The sequence below is a fragment of the Phalangium opilio genome, unplaced genomic scaffold, assembly GCF_054372755.1.
Source record: "Phalangium opilio isolate 3A_F unplaced genomic scaffold, DU_Popi_V2 ptg000031l_1, whole genome shotgun sequence".
NCBI classification, from domain to species: domain Eukaryota; kingdom Metazoa; phylum Arthropoda; class Arachnida; order Opiliones; family Phalangiidae; genus Phalangium; species Phalangium opilio.
The window spans coordinates 13,491,058-13,514,012 of NW_028324158.1; the positions used below are offsets into that span (position 1 = coordinate 13,491,058).

Sequence of the window (22,955 nt, forward strand, 5' to 3'; positions counted from 1 at the left end):
GACCTTTAATCTAGGGTCAGGAAAGGTTAAAAGTACTTACAGTAAAGAATCGGTGGCTCCAGTGACAGTTTGACTTTTAGACGATGGCGTTTGATGTCCACTCGCCTCACTGTTATCATTATCTCTCGAATCAGTTTTGACCTTAGCGGCTTGTCTGGCTCCGGCCAAATTCGTATTAACCCTGCTTTTGATTTCCCGCTTAACTTTGGGTTTGTCTTTATCGTCCGATATCTTAGACGTAACCGAATCCCATCGACTTTTCTTGGGGGTTCTAGCCGCTCTTCGGGCCGCCATTTCTTCCGGAGTTGGACTTTTTTCCAACAAGGACTTTATCTTTGATACCCCGACGACTTTGACGGGGGCCGGTTTGGAGACTACAATGTTTTTCTTTGGATTCTTCAGCGGCGGGTGCTGACGCGTCTTGGGAGGAGCAGCCGCATCGGGACCACCGTCCGAGGAACTTGGTTTACGAGAATCAGCCGGGACATTGTTCAGACTCTTATTGGTGGAAGACGAAGAGTTTCTAGATTCATTGGCGGCCACGGAGGAATTACTGCGATCTTTGGCTTCTTTCGAGATAGAATCGGACGAAGGGATGTCTAGACTAATTGAGGATGACTCGTCCTTCGGTTGAGGGAGCTATTTAGGATGTTGTAATTAAGTATTCCCACGCTATAACCCAAAAAATAAAAAATTATCAATTACCTGTTGCTCGGCGACTTGAAGGTCCGAAGATGACGTCGTGTTAGTTGTCTCTTCGCGAGGCAAATCCATGGTTTCATTAACCGTAAGTGGTCCACTGTCGGTTTCCAACAAGACAGTGGTACAATCGCCTCCCGTACCCAATAAGGTATCATCCTCGTCTTCGGCGATGCCAGTTAAACATTTAGCGGCTGTACCATCTCCAGTGGAAGATGACATACTTCGTTTCATCAAATCCGCGTCATTTTCCATCTCAGAGTTGCCGCCTTGATCGGTGAAGAAATCGGAATCGCTCATATGTCCCGATTTAATAAGTTTGTTGTTATCGGCTTCGTTGTCCGTGTTTAAAATGGCGCTGTCTTGACTGCAAACGGACATGTACTTGGCTTCCTCCGACGGGGATCCGGCGGTGGTACCAATCTCGCTGTGTAAGTCGAATTCTCCGTCGCCTTGGTAACCCGTATCAGCGCTGCCCACGGTAAAGGTAGAGGCTGGGCGATGTTTGTATAATTCGCCTTCGCGTTGTATGACCTCCATGACCTTTTCGATAGATACCCTGTTATGGTCGTCGGTCGTTACTAATCCGTGGTCAGAAGAATTCCCGATAGATCCTGTGCTAGACACCAAACGACTTTTCCTGAAGATGTCAACGACGTCGGTTGACCATTCGACACTCTTAGTCATGGGACAATAAGTCGAGGCTGAAGCGACTACTTGAGGTGGTGGTCCTTGGATATCTTTGGGTTCGAGTAAACCCTCCTCGTAACGTGCCGCATTGACTAGTACCGCCTCTCGCTCTTTGCTTAAACGCGACGCTTGTCCTAGCTTTTCCAAATCAACATCCTTTAGGGTCCTCAACAAGGCCTCGCCAACGGATCCTTCCTTCAAAACGGAAGCTAACTGTTCCGGTTTCCTCGAAGACATCAAATGTTCCCGTACTTGTTCCTGTATGGAATTCTCGTCGGCTTTGTCTTCGAATATCGAATCATTTCCGGATCTGTTCCACGTCATGTCGACTAAAGTTATTTGTTGATCTTCCAGCATGGAACAATCTTCGGTGGGGTAGGCGAACGTTTTCTGTTGTAGAGAGTCAGTTGAGGACAAAGATTCGTCCATTGTAGAGCCTTCGAAACTCACGTTGCCCATAATGGGTGAATTGTGAATTGGCGGTCGTACCTTGGTACTCGAATCCAGGCCTTTACCAACTGGCGTGGAAGACAATCTATGATGTACCAAGGGCTTGTTCAACGGCGCTGGGGTATCGCCCGGAAACCTGGTCGAAACTATTTGACTCTTGACATTGGCGTCGGTATACTCAACCGTTATATTCTCAACTACTTCTTCTTCGGGAAGATCGTTAATGTCATCGCAGGAGTGCGTCTTAGGGATAGAGATGCCGATGTCCGTCCCGACGCTAAAATCCAACATTTGACTCGGGGACAGCAAACCTAAACTACTCTCATCGGCGTCGTCTTCCGGTACTTCGTACAACAAGTCATCTTTGGCTCCGATTTTACCACCGCCTTCTTCTTTAGGACTCGGAGTACTGGTTAAGGAATTGCTAGAAGCGGGGAAACCAGTACCCTGACCCAAGTTAAACGTTGAACAAGGCGAGGTACCAATTACTTCCTCTTCGATTTGGAAGGTATGGTTTATATCCGTTATGGTTACCGTAGTATCGGCTTGATTCAACGAAGCGCGTCTCGAATTACGATGTCCGCCATTAGGGCTAGGAGACATCTTTCTCGAGTAATTCATATTATCGCCACCGCTAAAAGTCCTGTTAACGTTCGAGGAATCGTGGGAGGAAGGCGTAAAACCGTTTCCATTGACGAAAGTAGAGTTCAGACTAGCGCTTTGTCTCATTTTTCCGCCGGAGTACCTGGGAGGTGAGGTTAACTCCGCGACGAAAGTGGAGGATAACGCGTCGGTGTCGCGTCTAGGACATTGCTGGTTATTCTTGTTCCCCACTAACGTCTTGGGGGCGGGTAAACGAGACCTATTGGCGCCACTGGACAGCTCGAACTGCTGTTGCGAATATGTATCCATGGCACCAGCCGAATAAGAATTGCGAATCGGTGGTAAGGCCACTATGGGCGATTCGCAAACGCAGACCTTACTGTACGGCGCGAATATTCCGTAACTTGGGGGGCAAGTATAGTACCGTACCTAAAGAGGCGTTGGTCACAGGGGGAAATTAAGACTACCATCCCGCAATAAAAAAACCATAGGGAAAATAAACTTACCCCTTCCAAACTTCCATCGTGTCGACCTTCAGGTTCGTCCAACTTCAATCCGCAGAAGAAACCATTTGCAAAATGAACTTTCCCAAAGTACAACAAAGTCCCCGTCTTGACTCCACCGACGGTGACGCGTTTCCCGACGGATCGTTTCCAAAATTCCTCTTCGACCGGGGTCAAAATCTCGTTAGGGGTCGTGGCCGTACTATAGCCATCCTCGGAGCCGGACCCTCCGGAATAATGACCCTGTCGCGAAGGGGGCGCCACTGTGGTCGTATTTAAGCTTGTCGGTTTGATAAGTAATCGAGGGGGTTCGTTCGTATGATCGTGTACGTTGTTGAGAGCTTGTTGCGGTTGATGGTAAGTGGCGTTGGGGTTAAAGGTAGGAATTGCGGCGGGAGGTCGAGGAATTGTACGAGTACCACCGGTGAATCCGAATTTTGATACGGGGATACCCCCATTGGAGGAACTTGGAGTTGGGCGTAATGTGGGTGCGGGAAAGGTCGGGATTCTACTACCACCACCAGCGCCACCTCCTACACGACCTGATGTACCCTGTTATGCGTAAAAAGAAACAGAAAAATGATTCATTTAAAAATTAAGCATTAAGCTTGTACAGTACTGTACATCAGTGGGACGAAATTTAACTTGTAAAAACAATTACTAATTCTTATATTAACACTTTACTGGTATGGTATATAACATATTCCAACAAAAACACCCAAAAATTACAACACATCCCTCTTAACCTTGTCAGTGAAAAAATAAAAAGATTAAGTTAGCTTTCTTTATCAAGTGAAAGTGAACTGATATGAAACTTAAATATTTTTAACATCTTAAGTACGTCATAAAAAATAGAAATTAAAGATACAAGTTATCTTCACTTCAACATCCAAAAAACTCCTTAAAATATTTGAGACAAACGGACAATTTTTTTCCCTCATCAAAAACAAAATTAAACGAGTTTTAAGTGAGGGTCACGGAGGTCAAATACAATAATAAGGGTCTCGAAGAAAAGTTTTTGACATATTTAAGTTTTTTATTTTAATATATAAAATTATGAGTGACTGTTCCTAAAGTTAACGTCAAGGTTCTATTTGTTTTAAGTAATATAACACCATCCAAAGAAAATTGGGGTTAAACAGTACCAAGTTTGAAAACAAAATGAACTTCGGAACCCATTCTTTTACATTGCGTTAGGATATATTTTTAAAAATTTTAAAACCTATAAACAAAAGAATTGTCCTTAATTTTTCGTTCTTAAACTTCTCTTAGCAGGTTGAGAAAATCTTAGAAAATAAAAAGCAAGACGAAGCTCATAATATAAAGTAAAAATCACAGAAAGTTTTCAAAGAACTTAACTTTGACGCTATATAAGACAGAATTTTTTAAGACTTCAACGTAATTAACTTCGGAAATTAGTACGCGGTTGTGTCTCTCGATCCAAGACTAGAAGGGTCCTATTCCAAAATTAGATTTTTCATAAAGTACGTGTAGATTGGTGTTTTACGTTAACACTACTACGCTTGTATTTAGGGAGTTTAGTTCCGAGTACAGGGTCTAATGACAGCGTAGGCAAAGTAGGGAGGGACTTTCGTAATCCCTATTAGACACGGGGCAACCACTACACGAGCGGCTTGGGCAACGCAACGACAGATGCCAGAAAACATATAATAACACTTGTTTTCAGCGGGGAAAACATACGGTTGTAAAAAGCGTGGAAAAACGCGAATATATGAAGGTGTGGTTTGTAATTCGTACGGTGGTTTTAATATTAAAATCATTCGATCATAGTTCATAAGGGACTTGGGAAATTTGCCTAAAATATAAGGTTTTTTTAATAATATAATTGAGTTTTAACGTTTTCCAAGACGCTAAACGACTACATTAAGAGTTGCTAAGATTATTTCACGATGATATGTAAAAATATACATAAATAAAGGGCAATGATAAGTATATTTCGACGGTTAATTTGTTGAAAATTAAACCTAATTTGTTTCTAAACAAACTAAATTAAGGCGAAAAGTTTCAATTAAATGCTGAATTAATTTCAATAAATATTCATTTAAAGGAATAAGGCTTAGAAAAACCAAAAGAAAAATTAGGCTTAACAATTTCATTGTCTTTCTAGAAATGCACGTGAAATATTTTGCCACGAGACTGTACGTAATAATAAGCATAGCGGCATTGTCAAGGGTAATAATTATGCAAGTGTTATTTCGACATTACTCAAATAACTTCTTTAAAGAAAATAACTTTAACTCCTTTGTAGTTTACCGTAAAAAATTCTGGTGGTAACTCTTACATACATACATCATCATACTCCCACGTATTTTTAAAAAATTAAAGAAACGTCTTAAGAGAGACTGTTTTTCTTCTTAAGAATTAAACTTGACAGAAACAATGCCGGTCATTATTAAACCAAATTAAGAAACATAATTAGCTCCGATAGAAAAATATCTAGGACAAACTTAAAGATAGTTTATCGACCTATATAATTTTGTGGTGGTTACATTCCATACTTAAAATCTTAATTTCAAATTAAATTAATGTTAATTTATTTTATTTATGCCTCTTCCGTAATTTTGATTTCGTAATTTTTTATTACAGGGAAGTTAATTTGCATACGCGTAAATAATTTTAAGGGTCTAGCATGGGTTCTTTTACTGGTTTCTAATGGGGGGTAGGTCAAAGGTTATCCCCTAAATTCTCAGATCCATCTAAGCCTATTTAAATTTTTAGATTAGTATTTAAGATACCGAAGTTTTTAAGCCTAATTTCTTCAAAAACCAATTTTGTCTTGCAGACTAAAATAAATAAATAAACGGGGTAGACGTCTTATGTTGACAGGAACAAGTAGGCGTTGTTTAATTTTAATATAAGGGTCCGCGGCATTGACAAATACATCGTTAATATAACCGTTTCAGCTGCGCCGCGATAATAATGATTGTCATAAATTATTTATGAGATGGCAATTTAGATTTTGGATACCGGGAACAAAACGGAACCTCGCTTTTGCTTTTCACACACATTGTTTATTTGTTTATGTACTTAACTATTCCAATTATATAATCATAATTTTTCGCTAAAAAAATCAAATACACCTGTACCTGCACTGAACTTTAAGTTAGCTTAATATTATTGATTTGTTTTTACTTCAGCTCACAAGCGTTTGTTTCTTAGAGAGAGACTTTTCTTTCCTACCCAATTGCATGACCTCAAAATATCAAATTCTGACCTTTCTTGACCCCATATATAATGGTAAAAACAAAACACCATAAATTTCAACGACTCGAGAATCGGAAAAATAAACAGCGTGAAACTACATGAGAGTTCGTTTGTACTAACTGCTAAGCCTAATTTGAAAACTATCATTAAGCCTAACACTATTAAGCCTAATTTTAACTAACCTTAGGTCTAATTCTTAAACTACCCTTAAGTCTAACACCTTTAAGCCTAATTTTAAAACCAGGGTTTCAACTTGAGTTAAAAGGTTCAGTTCAGTTCTAGGAATGTTAAGCTTAATTTGAGATTTCACAGTGATAACAAACGAAAGTTTTTAAATCTCGATTAAAATGGCCGGAAGTAAAAAGAAAAGGAAAACATCTCTTAACTCATGACCGATAAGAAATTACAATTATGATGAGAAAGAAAATGTTGGCGCGCAAAGTTGAACCGCCTACGCCAATCAGAAAAAGGCTAAGAAGTTTCGTGGCATTAATTCATATTCCTTTTCAATTCACAATGGCTTGCTTTTAAGGGAAATTTAACGGTAAGCTAGGGGTCGAGCGGAAGTCAAGCATTTCCTATAACCGGAAGTATTTAGTTTCCAATTTATTTTCTTTATATAATAAAAATGGGAGATTTAAGAGAATAACGCTTCAGTGAATTAGAAAATAGAGTAACTGACGTATATTACCAAATTTAAGTCTAAAAACAGTTTAGAAAAAATTAAATAAAATTAATATAATATTGGTTAAATGTTTCTAACTTCAAACAAACTTAAAACTTGGCAAAGAAGACCCTCTAAAAGGTTAAGAAACATCTTTGAAACCTTGCCATCTCAACCCTATCCTAAAATATACCCTAAAATACGCAAAATACCCCAAAAATAAATAAAAACTTAAAAAGTTAAACCCAAATCAATATTACAAACAATAAGAAAACACCTTAAGCAATAAATTAAAAAAACCCATCACTAAAATTCAAATATTGATTCTATAAATTACCTTTACACAAAATTATCCGTAAATTCATAAAGGTCATGGGGTCACGATTAACACCATTGACAAACACTTCTCGCGCACTCACGGGACAGATCACACTATATTACCTCCACCACCATCGAAACCCTCAAGTATAATGCTAAGTATGCGTCGACACACACACACACACACACTGACTGCTCTTCCTAAAGGCAGCAGCCAAGGAAAGGTTTCTACTACGCCAGGAACCTTTGGAGCATGCGCTGATGAGATGGTAGAGATCATCATTATAACATCACATACCCGTAAGGCCTACATAATATACATTTCCCTATACCCACACTCGAAATAATAACAGAGAGAAATAATATTAAAAATAGTGAATGAGGGGGGAAGGAAGTAGAGAGAGAGTTAGCTAGGTTTAACTGTACATACAACACAACTCTAAAGGGAAGGTAAACATATTAAAAACCGTGCCACGCGCTCATGCGTGAACTGAAGTCACAAATGCAGTTTCCCCCACAGGTGCACTTAACTACAGTTAACCTAATGCATTACGTCACCACTGCATATGAGGAGAATAGATCCACGTGCGCTAAAAGGGATAGAGAAAATTTCTCGTACCGTCTTACTTTCTGTTATTTTATTTGCTACTGATATTAGATTAGAGAATAATAAAAAAGTGAATTCTTGAATGCCCACGTCAATTATCTCCAGCCAACAATGTTTGCAATATATAGGAAAACCAATTTAGAAAACTAACTTCCCTCTACCACGTTCTGGTCATTGAAAAAAATAAAATAAAAACATTTCATGGAATCACACAGCGAACTTTTGGAATGATTATTATTTTCTTTTTAAAAAATTTATTACGAAAGAAATAAACCCGTTTCGTTTGGGTTTATTTCTCTCTCATTTTTAAATGATTTTCTCAAAGAAAAACCGACGACGACTGTTTATATTTTCTATTTCTTTACCAAAAAAAAAACAAAATAACGTTTACGCCCCGGTAAATATTACGTAATAAATACTTTAAACACAGGTAAAATTCGCCATATAATCCATTAGATAAAGATAATCTAAATCTAGGTACGCATCATTTAATATAAAATGAAATAAAAAATTCTTTTTCAAAATAATACTGTATATTTCGCAAGGTGTCTACCCACGTGTTCTCTTTCTAGGATACATTTTATCTCATCAATATATCAGATTGCAAAATCAATCGACGCTTTAATAGGCTGGTTACCACACTCCATGGTTTAACTTAACGTCTCATGATTATTTTTGGCAGACGATCCTGTTCACACTCATCTCTACAATTTAATCACGACGACATACTTTGTTATTTACTAACTTAGAAAGACGTTTCGCAAAGAACATAATGCGAACGCAGATTCTTCACTTAGAGAGGGCTCAGTTGCATGCATGTGGGTGTAACTTTAATTCTCCTTTATCAGCTCAAACTTTATCTCATAGCTATTAAACTGATATTTCTGGTTCTTTTTATATGTTTTTGGAAAAGGTGTGTAAGAATCCATACAGGAATTCATTGAAATGTCAGTCAGTGTCAGTTAGCTGCATGCTGTTATAGAGGAGGTATATCTACCATAATATAGTTGCCATTCCTCTACAAGGGTACGATGTTCTTAAACTTAATCTTTTAGTTAAATCTATACAGTTTAAAAATGATATTGTAGTAGTACGGTCTAATCTTACTACATACACTAAAGGTGACCCAGGCGTAATCATCATTGATTAAATGTCGAGGTGACTGCACCTTATCACTAACCAAACGCTAAATTATCGACATGGGGTTAAGTAGGTCCTATACTAACTGGAATTCCATAAAGGCAGGCTTGTTAGCCGTGCTTGGCTTCAATAAAGAGCGCGAATCATTCACGAGACTATAAAATGGCGGGAGAATTATCACGTGGGGGTTAAATAAATTCTGACAGACTGTAAAAATACCCGTAGCACGTGCCCCGTCTACCAATAAGGAAATCTTCAATTATATAGTTTACCTTTCTTCTTCAAACGATTCAATGAAAGCCGTAGAGAAGGAAAAGAACGGGGGTCAAAGTTCAGATTGAGAGAATTATAGCTGATAGCTCCCACGTGACGCAAGCGACCCCGAAAATATAATTTATTACTTCTATAATTAATTTATCATTAATTTAACGATGCTAAAGAGTTGATAATTAAATATATGAGTCATAATATATTAAACAAGTTTCTGCTTCTAAAGTTCAAAATTGGAAATTAATTTTAAGAGTGCAATAAAAGAAATGATTTTATAAAATACAGGGTATTAAAAATGTTTCTCTTCAAATTTCGAAACACATATACAATTGTCCGGTAATATATGACGACCGGACGTTTGTGGTATACTTGAACCTCGTTTCGAACAAGTCCTCTACAATACCAAGGATTCTTTTCACGTACTCCCACAAAAATATATTGTTCGCCCCCCCCTTTTTTTGGCAAAAGTAGTTGTACAAGTTATGGATGATGGCCTAATAATGACCATAAGTCAGTGAGGGACGAGGGTGTTTCTACCACCATATTCAAAAAGAGTTCAACACCCTCCACGGTTGGACGCGTCAAAATAAATCATACGTTGACATAACATTCCATCATTTGGTCACCTACTATTACAATAAAGATACGTTTTCTGTACTATTCGATGTTTGCATTGTTTGATTAGCTGAACTAAATCATAGATAGGTGTACAAAACCCAGGCTAACCCTTTGGACAAAATGTTTACTAACGATTTGCTTAATTACTCGGGCTCTGATTATTGTAACCCCCAATTAATTAGTATCGTTTGAAAGAGGAGAAATAGGGCTATAACATACTCAAAGGACATCCCCGTATCTCTTATAGAACCAGAGTTATAACACTCCAAAATGTAAATAACAATATGATAGTCGGGCCCCTTGGACAAAATGTTTACTAACAAATAGTTTAATTACTCGGTCTTTGATTACTGTAACCCCCAAGTAATTAGTATCGTTTGAAAGAGGAGAAATAGGGCTATAACATACTCAAAGGACATCCCTGTATCTCTTATAGAACCAGAGTTACAACACTCCAAAGTGTAAGTAACAACATGACAATCGGGCTACTTCAAATTACACACTTCTGTTTTGTTTCTAATTCAAATTACAGTAGTCCAATACCGAAACGAATTAGCTTGAAAATCATCTTTCCTCGGGGAGCCCTATGTTTATTTCACCATTAGCGCATGGTGGAGAATCAAAACATGCCCCGCGGTGTAATGAAACCCTTTTCATTTCATATCTTACAGTATTGGCACTAATGTATTAATTTAACTGAAAAATATAACACAGACTGCTATTACTCTACCTGTAGAGGATATACAGTACAACTATAAGTAAGATTGCAGCGGGGTTTCAATAGCTAGATAGTGAATGTCGGGGCCATAAAAAGGAAGAAAAAAAAACGTCTCAGGCTTTTAATTTTCGTACAACGCCCCTCACTTTGAAATAAAAAAAATGAAGATTTCCTTTTAATGAAGGAAGAAGCCCTATAATGAATAAATTTCAATTTCGGAAATCTAAAAAATAATATTAAACGGTCCACGAACCCCACGTCCGTTTTCATTTAAAAAGCGCTAAAAAAAACCACAACTTTCTATTTATCTCACGCTCAGCGTGTTTTAAGAAATAGGCATATATATTGTATCTCAAAATGTTAATGTACATCGCCTTATCTTTTGTTTTCCCTCAGATAAAATACTAGATTCGGTTGGTATTCTTCCAACCTCCAAAAAAGGTAAGAGTCCCAGACCAGAAGTCCATTATTAGATGTGGTAATGTAATCATCGCATCTAACTTTAAATTCACTACCGTACCCAACTCACTAACTTTCTATTACTCCTATTTACCTTTGATATAACAACATCAATATTTTAAACTCAAGTAAATTATACAATAATTATTTCCTTGTATTCCGGACAGTCCAAACTATGCCTCTATACTAACCAGAGTCTTATTAACTCTTGGAAACCAGGTTACTTATACTCTCCTCTCTCTAGCTCTCTTGTCTTGGTTAATTTTGACAAATTATTAAGCCTATTCCATTGTTTAAAACTTACAGAAGACATCTTTATTTGCCAGCACAATAATTTCGGAAACCTCGTGAGAGGCAGTCGTGCGTATTTCTTAAAACAAATGCAGATTTCCTTGTTTTTAAAATTAGACTTAGGCCTACAAGAGAAATCTTTTAAAATTTAAACGATTTCTTTGCGAATTACAGTAATTTCGAATATATATATAGTTTCTGAGATGTTAGACAACCATGTAATGTGTTCTGGTCTACGAAATCTTTCGGGCATGTCTTTTTTCTCTTTAAATTATGTAAATTTTAACATAAAATCATGTTCGCGGTGATGTAATGTTTAAGATGAAGATCCTGATAAAATCCCCGATCACATTCACCCCATCGTCTAAGAGTTAATCTTTCGTGAAGAAAAGAACCTTAAAATTACATAGTCTCCCTCGAAGTTGGTTATTTCGTTTTCAAAATTAATGGCTTGGGGTATGAAAGTAATATTTCTATATAAAAAGTTAAATTGAACCGTATATGGACGAACGGACATTCGTGGTCAAGACAATTTAGGCGAAGACATATCGATGCTGCCAAAAATCTGAGGTGTATTTTAGATAAGATTTCTAGGTAAAATTAACGACCATAAATCACGCGTATCCTATAATTTGAGAAGGAGTTGGGTCTGAAAGGCGTTCTTGGGGCATAACTCCGAAGGTTACTACAGACTATAGTGGCATAATTCATTGACTATAATAAAATGTATATAGGTATCAAAAACTTGATACTTGATACTTAAAATTATGCGGCATTATTCGGCTTCCCATTTCTTGATAAGCTAGCTTGGCTGGCAAATGCGATGCAAAGATAATTTACATACAAAAGGCGTTAAGGAAGAAGTTAAAAGTACCCCAGCAGATCTTTTAATCCGCACTTGAGACACAAAAGAACTTAGAAGTGACGACTTTTTCCTCCTACACTGTTCATTAAACGCCAAGAAGGGAAAGTTACTTTAAAAAAGTAAAAAAAAAAAACCATAAAATCGAAAGGAAAGGATAATTATAATGGTTTAGAAATTTGAATAATCGCGAACTTCCTCTTTCGATTACTGCATTACCTTTTAATCATCAAATTAAAATAAGGAATAACAAAAAGCGGAATAGGGAAACGAGAATCAAATATAAGAAACTATAATAATTGTTTAGAACTAAATGAGCCCATTCATAGGATAATTTATCTCCATTCAAGTATAATTCAATGAGGCCTTCGCGGTCTTTCAAAAGAAGACGCTGCAGCCTAAGTTTGAAACAATGACATTTTGTCACATTCAATTAAATTTCAAGTCACGAGACTTCATCGCATTTATTTTTATATCACGCTGTCACGTGATCGAGGGTCTTCTATAATCTATATCTATACAATTAGTCGATTTAAAAAGTGTCTATTTATAAATAGTAGCGTCATGTCATCCAGACACACTTTCCTTAGAAAAGTATAGAAAATGAAGTTGTCATGTACATTTATATCTGTTTAGATTTTAGACAAGTATTGTTTGTTGTGTACTTATTATTTGTGACACCTGTCTTACAAACAATTAATCGTCACTACAACACAAATTTTACGACGTATATTTCCGCCTTCCATTGTGGGATTTTTATCTATAGTATTTGAGCAGCTTTGAAAGCTCAGAAGCCCTTTGAGTATAATATTATAGTCCTACAACTCGCCTTTCCAAAGATACCCAAAAACTTGGGAATTTGAGCAATCAAGGCCCCGTGTAATTAAGGAAATTAGCCAAAGATAGCTGTAGCGTTGTAGGTTAAGACACCTTCACTTTGCAGTGTTATAACTACGGTTCATTAAGAGATACGGCGAAATCCTTCGAGTACATGATACCCCCTATTTCACCCCTTACCAACGATACCCAAACCTTGGGAATTTGAACAATTAGTTCCCGAGGAGTAATTAAGCAAATTAGCAAGAGATATCGTTAATTCTGTCCATCCCATTATATTGTATGCAAACCTTAAATACTTTCAAGAACATTGGAATAAAGATGTTCTTTTTCAACCAATAAAATTAGTCCTCCCCCCCCCCCAAAAAAAAACACCAGAGAAGAGAAAACACATTAAGTTTAAGGACGACGATACATTTCAAGTTAAAACGGGTCATTTTCCCCAAATATCTAAGCCATTCCATTACCAAGAGGAGTTTGCAACATATAGAAAAACCAAGGCGCATTAACACTCAATATAAACCCCTTAGTAGACATAAATAATATTCATTGCAAACTGCCCCTGAGTCTAGAACCAGTACCACATATATTTAAGCCCATTTTATCATAATGGACCAGACCGAGGCATCACGGGTAAAAATACAAGTTACTGAACACAATAGGTACGTTTGATAAAGCGAGACTCGGAATTGGCATTCCGTCCATCCTCCAAGTTAGATATATTCCCGTTCAACCCGGGTCAGTTAATAAAGCCGATACGGGGGAAGAAGGGATTTCAGGTTAAAGCATAGGTAACATTTCACCTATTATCAGGTAATCGCGTATAATTACCTCAGGTTCTAGGTGGATTTTACTGTTTTTTTTTTAAAAACGCTCTTTTTGAACGTTTTATCTAACTTGAGATAAGGAGAGAAAGAGCCCCTACTGCTAAACCTAACCAAAATAAAAACCTGTACTTCGAAAGAGAATGTAAACTCGTACTAAGAAGTTCATAATTTGAAGTACATAACCTTCTTATAACCGTGCCAATAATAACTATGCAAGGGCGAGACTACGATATATTTCGAAATTCGAAATATTTGAGATTCCAATATTTTACTTTTTATTCCAATTCAATAAATAAATTGAAATTCTGACGTATTTGTTCAATTTCAACCCAATTTGAATTTTATATTTTTTTTTGAACAATAAATTTTGACTTATTTAAAAAAAGGCTATACTATACCAACTTATTTTTAAACCCAATATTTTCCACAATTTTAACAGAAAAACCTAACAAATGCCTTCCAAGACAATTTTATCTGAATTCTATAATATCTTCAAAATTATTATTTTTATCATATTTTTTTAAAAAAATTTAAACTTTATCACGTTCCCTTTAATTTTATAAGTGCATATATTTTTTAAAAACCTTGGCATTAAAGTTCAACTATTTGAAAATCCTTGAATAAACTCGAACGAATAAATTACACTTAAAAACAAAACAAGGCAAAGAAAAAGGGTTTAAATAAAAAAATAAAATAAAATCGGCGTTAAAATCTCCGTGCAAAATCAACACGAAAAGCAAAATGAATCGTAAGAGAAAAAAAGGAACGTTTTCTTCAATTAAAAATTGAACACGCATCAATATATTTCTTGCTCACATAAAAGAAGTTTAAATTTAAAAAACCCAACCCATAACAAAAATCATTAAAAAATAAATGTTCGCGCTTCGCAATCGTGAACTCCTGAACTATGTAAGCACAGAATCTAAAGGGAAAATGAAGTGTAAAGATATAGTATCCCTGTCATAGTTTATTCTCCATCTCCTAGTCTGACCTTTTGACCCCGGCGTAGCCCAGTCATAGCTAGAAGTGACTCCAAAATGTCCCATACTTTATTCTCCCAGTCTGACCTTTTGACCCCGGCGTAGCCCTGTCATACCTAGAAGAGACTCCAAAAGGTCCCATACTTTATTCTCCTCGTCTGACCTTTTGACCCCGGCGTAGCCCTGTCATAGCTAGAAGAGACTCCAAAAGGTCCCATACTTTATTCTCCTCGTCTGACCTTTTAACCCCGGCGTAGCCCTGTCATAGCTAGAAGAGACTGCAAATGGTCCCATACTTTATTCTCCCAGTCTGACCTTTTGACCCCGGCGTTCGTTCCGAAGATGAGAATCTTATGCAGGTTTGGAACTGAATCGAACAGAATTCTATAGAATGCGGTTGAATTGCACACGTCACAACTGACTGGCAACACTTGTCCGTACACAATCTATGTTACGAGGTCAACTCTTATGGTCTAAATTATTCGTTTCACCCTCCATTTGAAATAGTCTAGACCCCCGTTATAACTGGCCGTACGAAAGTAAAAACCGTTGCTAAGCCTAACGCTCACCTAATCACGACTAAATAATAAGCGTACCCTCATAATCATAAATTAATCCCCAAAATAATGTACGCAGAAAAAACTTTGAAACTTTCTTTAACGACGAGAGTGACCCCAGGGCCATAAACCCTTTCTATCGATTTACTCTATGGTAAATGGTTAGCTCACGAAATTATCGTCTTAGCAAAAAACCGGGCACGTAAAGAGCGATAACGGAAGCTCGTAAACATGAAGTTTATCACTTTAACGATGCAAGTTTGTAGAATTTATGAATACTGACCAATAGGGGACAGTTTTTGGTCTATTTCCCCCCAACCCACCCCAAAAAACCAACCTTAGGTTTTAATAAATTTACTAATAATTCTCTACCTGAAGGCGAAGCACGTTTTATTACTTCAATTACTTAACTTCCACCGATAAATATCGTGTCTAAGCAACGATTAGAGATTATGGAACGATTGTATTAAACTGGATTAGATCGTGGTTAGACTGAAACCCCGATTTTTTTTATGGGGGAAAAATATGATGAGCTTGTCTTATATTTTTGATACAAAAACTAGAATTTTAAATGGTCATTTTCTCTCGCCCAAGGGACTCTCTAGCCTTGACCTAATTACTGGGGGGGACGTGAGAAGCTTCTTGAGACTCGTTTTTCTGACAACCAGAATGTTCAATTAAATTTAAAAGGAAAAAAATAAAAACTAGAATAGATATAACGTCTTGGGCGTTTCGATTATTAAAGATTATAATTTGTACTAATTAGAAAATTAATTACCTTAACGAAAAGTGGCATATTTTAAAGCGAACTGGCTTTATGCAAATATTCTAAATACGCAATATGATGTTTGAATTAAAAGAATGTACATGGGGGTGGCAAAGGCGGGGAAATTATTGATTTGAAGCGCGATATCAAAATTTCTTATCCTTGCTGAAACGGCATATTTTCTTAAGCCTATTTATATACATTTTTTTCCTAATATTTTACCTGGATTAGGCTTAGGACATTTAGCGTATTAACTCAGCAATATCATATTTAAAACCTTATCAAAAGAATTATCTACGAGATAATCGTAAAAATATGTTTTATCCCACCTGTTCCATGGCTTCTAAGCGGTATTTTCCAAATAAAACACTTCTTTCCAAACGTTCGAATGATTTGTTCGCGATTTGAAATAAAACTTTCGCGGTATTTTTAAAGTTTTAACTGAACCGGCTTTAGAGGTATAGTTACACACTGACTACTCTAATTTTGACGTCTCCTCAACTTTAACCTCTGCAAGGCTGCCAAGCAAGCGACTGCCCCCGATTTTGGCCAGGCGCCATTTTAGCTTTGTGTCAGAGCGCGCGGAAAAATTCAACGGGTCGATAGGGGAGCTTCGCGGCAAAGCGCCTCATTTTCCCGCGGTTTCCATAGCGACGCTATCGGGAAGGCGCCCAATATTTTGGCGCGAGGGGTGAGACAGCTGATTGGAACACGTGGTTAGTTACTTCATATGGTATTTTTTTCTTACGTTTTACCGCGTGTGACGTAATATTTAGAGACAGCGCTTTTGTTTTGGTTTTTTTTAACCGATTATAAGTTAAAATAGGTATCCTTTATACTTTAGCAGAAGTTAATCCCCTTTGGACTAATTTTTGTCATTAGATAATTGACTTTCGCGCTCTAATTCGCGTCAATTTCACTAAAAGGCCTCTGTTTGTACTTTGTTTGAGGAAATAAAAGAGTCTACGTATTGTGGTAGAAACTTATTCGGAATTTGAAACGACCCTCGATTCTAAACAAACACAAAAAAGGGGTTCAAAAACTCACCGTTGTTTTGGACTTCGTTGGAATTCTCTTTTTCATGTTGATGTTTAATCCTTTAGTTTAATATTCAATCTGGATAAAACATTCACAATAATTACACTTCATTTACTTAAATTTAACAATTTTTTAGGCCTATTTAGGCTTAAGAACACGTAACAGAAATCTTTCTTATTCCCGCCAAAAATAGGTTTAAAAGTTGCAACACTTCAGTTCAGTGTCGCCCTCTGTAGTTTCAGAAAAATAAAATGGTGGCATGGCATGCCGTGTTAAGGTCGGGAAAAAGCGGTTAAATCTTATTTTAACTTAATTATTAATTAATCTAGTCCGTTAATCAATATACATGTTAATTTCCCTTCGTTTTAAAGCATGGTTCATAACCAGTTATTCAAAAACCACCCAGAAAATTGGACAAAATGTCATAACTGGCTTCCAATTAAATTTCAATAGATATAACAGTGAAATCACTAAATTAAAACCACATTGGAACATATTATTTTACGGTTCTGATGACTTTGCTCTAACAACTTTAAAAATGCTCCATGAAAATCGGGTACAAAATAAACTAATAGGGGAGTTAGAGGTGGTAAATAAGAGCAAGAATTCATTGACTTCCGTTAAAAACTATGCTATGAAAAATGGCATAAGAACTCATACATGGCCATATGAAATCCCCGCTAATAAGTTTCATTTAGGAGTTGTGGTATCATTCGGAAAATTAATACCGTGTGATATTATAAATTCATTTCCATATGGAATGGTTAATATCCACCCTAGTTTGATACCTAAATATCGTGGGCCTGCTCCTATAATTCATACAGTTTTAAATGGAGATACGGAAACGGGAGTTACACTTTTAGAAGTAGCCCCTAAGAAATTTGATGTTGGAAAAATGCTAGTTCAAGAGAAAATTCAAGTCCCACCAAGAGTTACTTCGGAAGAACTGTCAAATATACTAGCTAAAATGGGGGCAAGGGTACAGTCCTTTAAATATTTATAAATATACTAATATTAACTTGAACTACTATCTCTTTGAACAGATTTTGGAAGAAAGTTTGCAAGATTTTGATAACATTTATAGAAATGCCGTGCCTCAATCTAATGAAGGAGTTTCACTAGCTCCAAAGCCAAAGAAAGAAATGGCTTCTATTAAATGGGATTGCATTACAAGTCATGAAATTGATAGGTTACAAAGAGCAATCGGAAGTTTATACAAGTTAGAAGCTAAATGGAGAGGTATTACAGTTAGGCTACTTGATATAATTGACCCCTTAATTGTAGAAACTGCTAAAGTTGATACACTAATTACACTTAATGAAATTAAACCTGGCTTTGTTTTCTATCATAAAAAACGGAAATGTTTGTTTATAAAATGTAAGGATGGTTGGTGTGGAGTTAAAAATGTTTTTGTGATTGGTAGACCTAAATTAATGCTTGCTAATGAATTTGCTTCGGGTTATTTACAAAAAGTGCCTTTAGAAGAACGTTATTTTGACGTATAAATTATGTAAATTTAATTAAATTAAAGAAAATAAAGAAACAGTGTTAATTGATAAATAATAAAAACTATCTTACCAAAATCCTCCGTTCATTGGTTCATTTCCATGAAATTTTCAAAATATATTCTTAAGCCTTGGCGATGATGGGACACTTTAACACAAATCGACCCGATTTAATTAACTTCACAAATACTTTACTAATTAAAAGGCTTAAATTTGACTCTAATAAACTATATTTAACTTAAAAATTAAAGGTTTTATTATTATTTTAAACTTAAATCCTAGAAATGGTGCGGTTCCAACATCGAAATGTACGTTACGGTTACGCGAAAATTTTGAATGAGGTACGTCCAACTTGGATTCTTATATAGTTGGCCGTAGTGGCCGTAGTGGACCAGATTTCAAAGATGGTGGCGCCATCTGCTATTTTCAATTTTCCGCGCCAAATTTTTAATTTATAGAAGACTGAAACCCCGAAAAAGGAATGTGAAAATAACTTTTAATACAAAGTTCCGATACAATTTCCATACTTGCTAAGAAACATGATTAATTTTATATTAAAATAGGTAATAAGTTTTATTTGGAATGTAAGTAATGGGCATTTTAGGGCTCTTGTACAAGTTTGTTATGAATTTGCATTAAGCCTTTGAAGTACTTCACTGTTTTCACTCTGAGCTCCAAAGTAGCATCTTCATCGCAAATAAAAATGGATTTTGGGTGCATTTGAAATGCGGAAACGGTCCACATATGATTAACTCCTTCCTCAATTGCTTTATAAAGCGCAAAAGCCTTATGAGCACCAGTAATCAACACCATAACCTAAAAAAATCATTTTTGGACTTTTTATTGTCAATATTTGGCCTATTTTACTGTCTATAAATAGGCCTATTTTACTGTCTATATTTGGCATATTTTACTGTCTATAAATAGGCCTATTTTACTGTCTATATTTGGCATATTTTACTGTCTATAAATAGGCCTATTTTACTGTCTATATTTGGCATATTTTACTGTCTATATTTGGCCTATCTTACTGTCTATATTTGGCCTATCTTACTGTCTATATTTGGCCTATCTTACTGTCTATATTTGGCCTATCTTACTGTCTATATTTGGCCTATTTTACTGTCTATATTTGGCCTATTTTACTGTCTATATTTGGCCTATTTTACTGTCTATATTTGGCCTATTTTACTGTCTATATTTGGCCTATCTTACTGTCTATATTTGGCCTATCTTACTGTCTATATTTGGCCTATCTTACTGTCTATATTTGGCCTATCTTACTGTCTATATTTGGCCTATCTTACTGTCTATATTTGGCCTATCTTACTGTCTATATTTGGCCTATTTTACTGTCTATATTTGGCCTATTTTACTGTCTATATTTGGCCTATCTTACTGTCTATATATGGCCTATTTTACTGTCTATATATGGCCTATTTTACTGCCTATATTTGGCCTATTTTACTGCCTATATTTGGCCTATATTATTGTCTATATTTGGCCTATATTATTGTCTATATTTGGCCTATTTTACTGTCCACATTTGGCCTATTTTATTGTTTATATTTGGCCTACTTACTTCTCTGGCATCCATGACAGTTCCTACTCCAACAGTCAGGGCTTCATGGGGCACTTGATTCAAATCATTATCAAAAAATCGTGCATTGGCCAGAATAGTATCAGCAGCCAAAGTTTTGACCCTGGTTCTGGAAGTTAAAGCGGATCCGGGTTCATTGAAGGCAATATGTCCATCAGGACCAATGCCTCCTACAAATAAATCAATTCCACCGGCTTTTTTAATCTCATTTTCAAAATTTTCACATTCTGCTAAAAGATTTGTAGCATTTCCATCCAAGATGTGAGCGTTTTGGGGCTGAATATCAATGTGTTTGAAGAAATTATCCCACATAAAGGAGTGATAACTTTGAGGATGATCTCTTGGAAGACCTTTTTATAAAATATTAACATTAGATTGAAAATAAACGGCAAAAACATTCCCTAAACTTACCAACATACTCGTCCATATTGAAAGTCTTAACATATTTGAAAGACAATTGACTATTCTTATAAAATTCAATTAGTTTTTTGTATGTTCCCAAAGGAGTACTCCCTAATTAAATAAAGATCCCTTAATAGTTTATTATCTTTATTATATTAATTAACTTCAAATTTACCAGTTGGAAGGCCCAAAACGAAGTACTTTTCAGGCCCAGGATTAAATTTCAATATCTGATTCCGAATATATTTGGCCGCCCATAAGCTAACCTCATCATAATTGTCTTGAATAACCAGCCTCATTTTTTAATGACACCGCGATAACTGTTGTTAATAACTAAATATCTATTCTACAGAACCTTTTCTTAACTCGGAATTATTATCAATCGAGCTTGGTTTTATCTAAAAAAAATTTTATACGGACCTCTTCTTCTTGATAAAAGTTATGTAGTAGTTACAAAACCTAAAAGTACAATCTGGTACTAACTAGTATGAATGACCTATTTATGAGCTAATTTAAATTTTAGGGTTGGGTTTACAATATTCCGCTTCAAATTTAAACGCGAACTTTAAATAGTTAAAAATAAATTATTTTAAATTATAAATATTTATGAAAAAAATTAATTATGGACTCCGATTTGACAACGTAACGCGACTGTCAACAAAATTTCTTTCTAGCAGACTAACTTTGAGTCACGTGAATGAGACGTGTTCGAAACTCGACGTTTATTGGTCAAAAATGAAACCATATGGAAAAGGCGCTCTTTTTAAACATTAACGTGTTCATAAATCGGCCATATTTGGGTGTTGTACATGTTGTACAGAAAATTCGAAACATTAAACACACAAGAAATTATTTTTATAAATAATACATTTTTCTAAATTGGGTTTTGTGATAGAATCTAACACCTACGGACTCCTTTCGCTTTTTTCAAACCAATGAATACCGCCATTTTATTTTTCTGACTCACAGTCACAGAAGGAATAAATTTCCCACGGTGCTAGCGGACAGTTAGAGGTCAAATTCCAATGTATTTCTTGCCCCCTCTGAGTTTCATCCAATAGAAACTCTTATCTGGCAAAATACACACTAAGCTGGAAACCTTTTTTGGACCAATCACAGACATTAGGCCTACAAAAAGAGGGTCGCAATTTCGCATCCCCATAGAGAAGAGTGTCTTTTGGTCTATTTTGCTCAAAATTGGCTAAAAAAGAGAAAGAAGCACGGAAATCTCGATTCCGTTGTTTCTTTAGTAAATTAAATTGATTTTTAATTAATTATGGATTATTTAAATGACGAATTTTATGAACGAAAAGGATTATGGAGAAAACATATTCCTAAAGATTCTTCTTGTTTGTTTCGCATAACATCGGAACACGTAAGTTTTTTTTTAATTTAATTTCAATAATTAAAAATAGATTAAGCCTAATTAATATAAATTGTCTTAGGTGTATGGCACTCAAGCCAAACATTTATTGGTACGCGAAGAATGCGTACAATTTATCAAAAGTAGAGAGATCTTGTTTGAACAAAAATTTAAAATAGTGAGTTTAGGCCTATTTTAATTTAATTTAATTAATTAAACTAATTAACTTTTTAATTAAAAATTAAAGTTCGCTCCTGGTAATCTTGATGTCTATTTGGAAAACCTAACTGACCCCAAGGTTGATCTAAATCTTTTTTTAATTAATTAAAATTAATATTTAAATGACCCAAGCTAAATATTTTAAATTTTAATTAAGTTTTATGGTGGTGAAATTGAAATGAACGCAATGTCCCTCAACTACAGGTTATTATTACTATTTTCTTAGAAGACGGCCAACCCCCCCCCCCATTGAGAGCTTTCAGTAGTAGGTCACACTACTGTAATGGCAGCCATATTGGTGGTTTTTAGCATTCCTTCTGCATTTAACCCACCAATACGGGCGTGAAATTATCTGACGAATCTTAGCTTCTCTGGGGAGGGGGGGGAACCTGGTTGCCGTCTTATAATCTAATTTTTTAATTTAATTTAAATTAAATTAAAAATTAAAATTAATTTAACAAATTGTTTTAGCATTAATTATGAAGTTTATGATGAAGAGCTTGCCTCAAAAATACAAATTACATATTTGCCTAACGCTAATCACACCGTAATTAAAATTAATTGCCATCAATTAAATTAGAATTAATTTTAAAAAAATGGAATTTTTTGTCAATTTTTTTTTTTAGATTTCTCTATTAAGCACTTCAAACCAATTACATCTCTACGATGTTTTGTACCCTTATGAGAAACTAGCCGCTTCGGCGTTTTGTCAATGTACTAGTCACTAATTACACTAATTAACTT

General features: G+C 35.7%; 3 protein-coding genes and 1 long non-coding RNA gene across 8 annotated transcripts in view; 2 read left to right on the forward strand and 2 right to left on the reverse strand.

Annotated features, from left to right (window-relative positions):
- The window catches only part of LOC149690772 (uncharacterized), a 42,591-nt gene extending 23,617 nt beyond the window's left edge, over positions 1–18,974 (reverse strand). For 4 of the 5 annotated variants that reach the window (XM_089870563.1, XM_089870564.1, XM_089870561.1 and 1 more), the window contains exons 1-5: positions 18,701–18,974; positions 17,132–17,200; positions 2,949–3,497; positions 706–2,871; positions 41–639 (exon numbers count right to left, since the gene is read on the reverse strand). In XM_089870563.1, the coding sequence (XP_089726689.1) occupies positions 41–639; positions 706–2,871; positions 2,949–3,497; positions 17,132–17,167 (3,350 nt within the window). In that variant the 5' untranslated portion in view covers positions 17,168–17,200; positions 18,701–18,974. Of the gene's footprint in view, positions 1–40; positions 640–705; positions 2,872–2,948; positions 3,498–16,413; positions 16,660–17,131; positions 17,201–18,700 lie in introns of those variants that run through there. The other variant, XM_089870562.1, reaches the window with a different exon arrangement.
- Positions 17,351–18,708, forward strand: LOC149690773 (methionyl-tRNA formyltransferase, mitochondrial). Its single transcript, XM_089870717.1, has 2 exons — positions 17,351–18,101; positions 18,166–18,708. The coding sequence occupies exons 1-2, from the start codon at positions 17,469–17,471 to the stop codon at positions 18,625–18,627; spliced, it is 1,095 nt and encodes a 364-aa protein (XP_089726843.1). The 5' UTR covers positions 17,351–17,468; the 3' UTR covers positions 18,628–18,708.
- A 128-nt stretch (positions 18,975–19,102) lies between the features above and the next one.
- Positions 19,103–21,815, reverse strand: Oscillin (glucosamine-6-phosphate isomerase Oscillin). The gene is made up of 4 exons (XM_089870747.1): positions 20,805–21,815; positions 20,639–20,740; positions 20,210–20,577; positions 19,103–19,443 (listed from the first exon to the last, which is right to left on the reverse strand). The coding sequence occupies exons 1-4, from the start codon at positions 20,926–20,928 to the stop codon at positions 19,228–19,230; spliced, it is 810 nt and encodes a 269-aa protein (XP_089726873.1). The 5' UTR covers positions 20,929–21,815; the 3' UTR covers positions 19,103–19,227.
- Positions 21,816–21,843: 28 nt separating this feature from the next.
- LOC149690775 (uncharacterized) lies at positions 21,844–22,939 on the forward strand. Its single transcript, XR_016383795.1, has 3 exons — positions 21,844–22,415; positions 22,683–22,758; positions 22,838–22,939. It is a non-coding gene; the product is annotated as an uncharacterized LOC149690775 (long non-coding RNA).
- Positions 22,940–22,955: the final 16 nt, after the last annotated feature.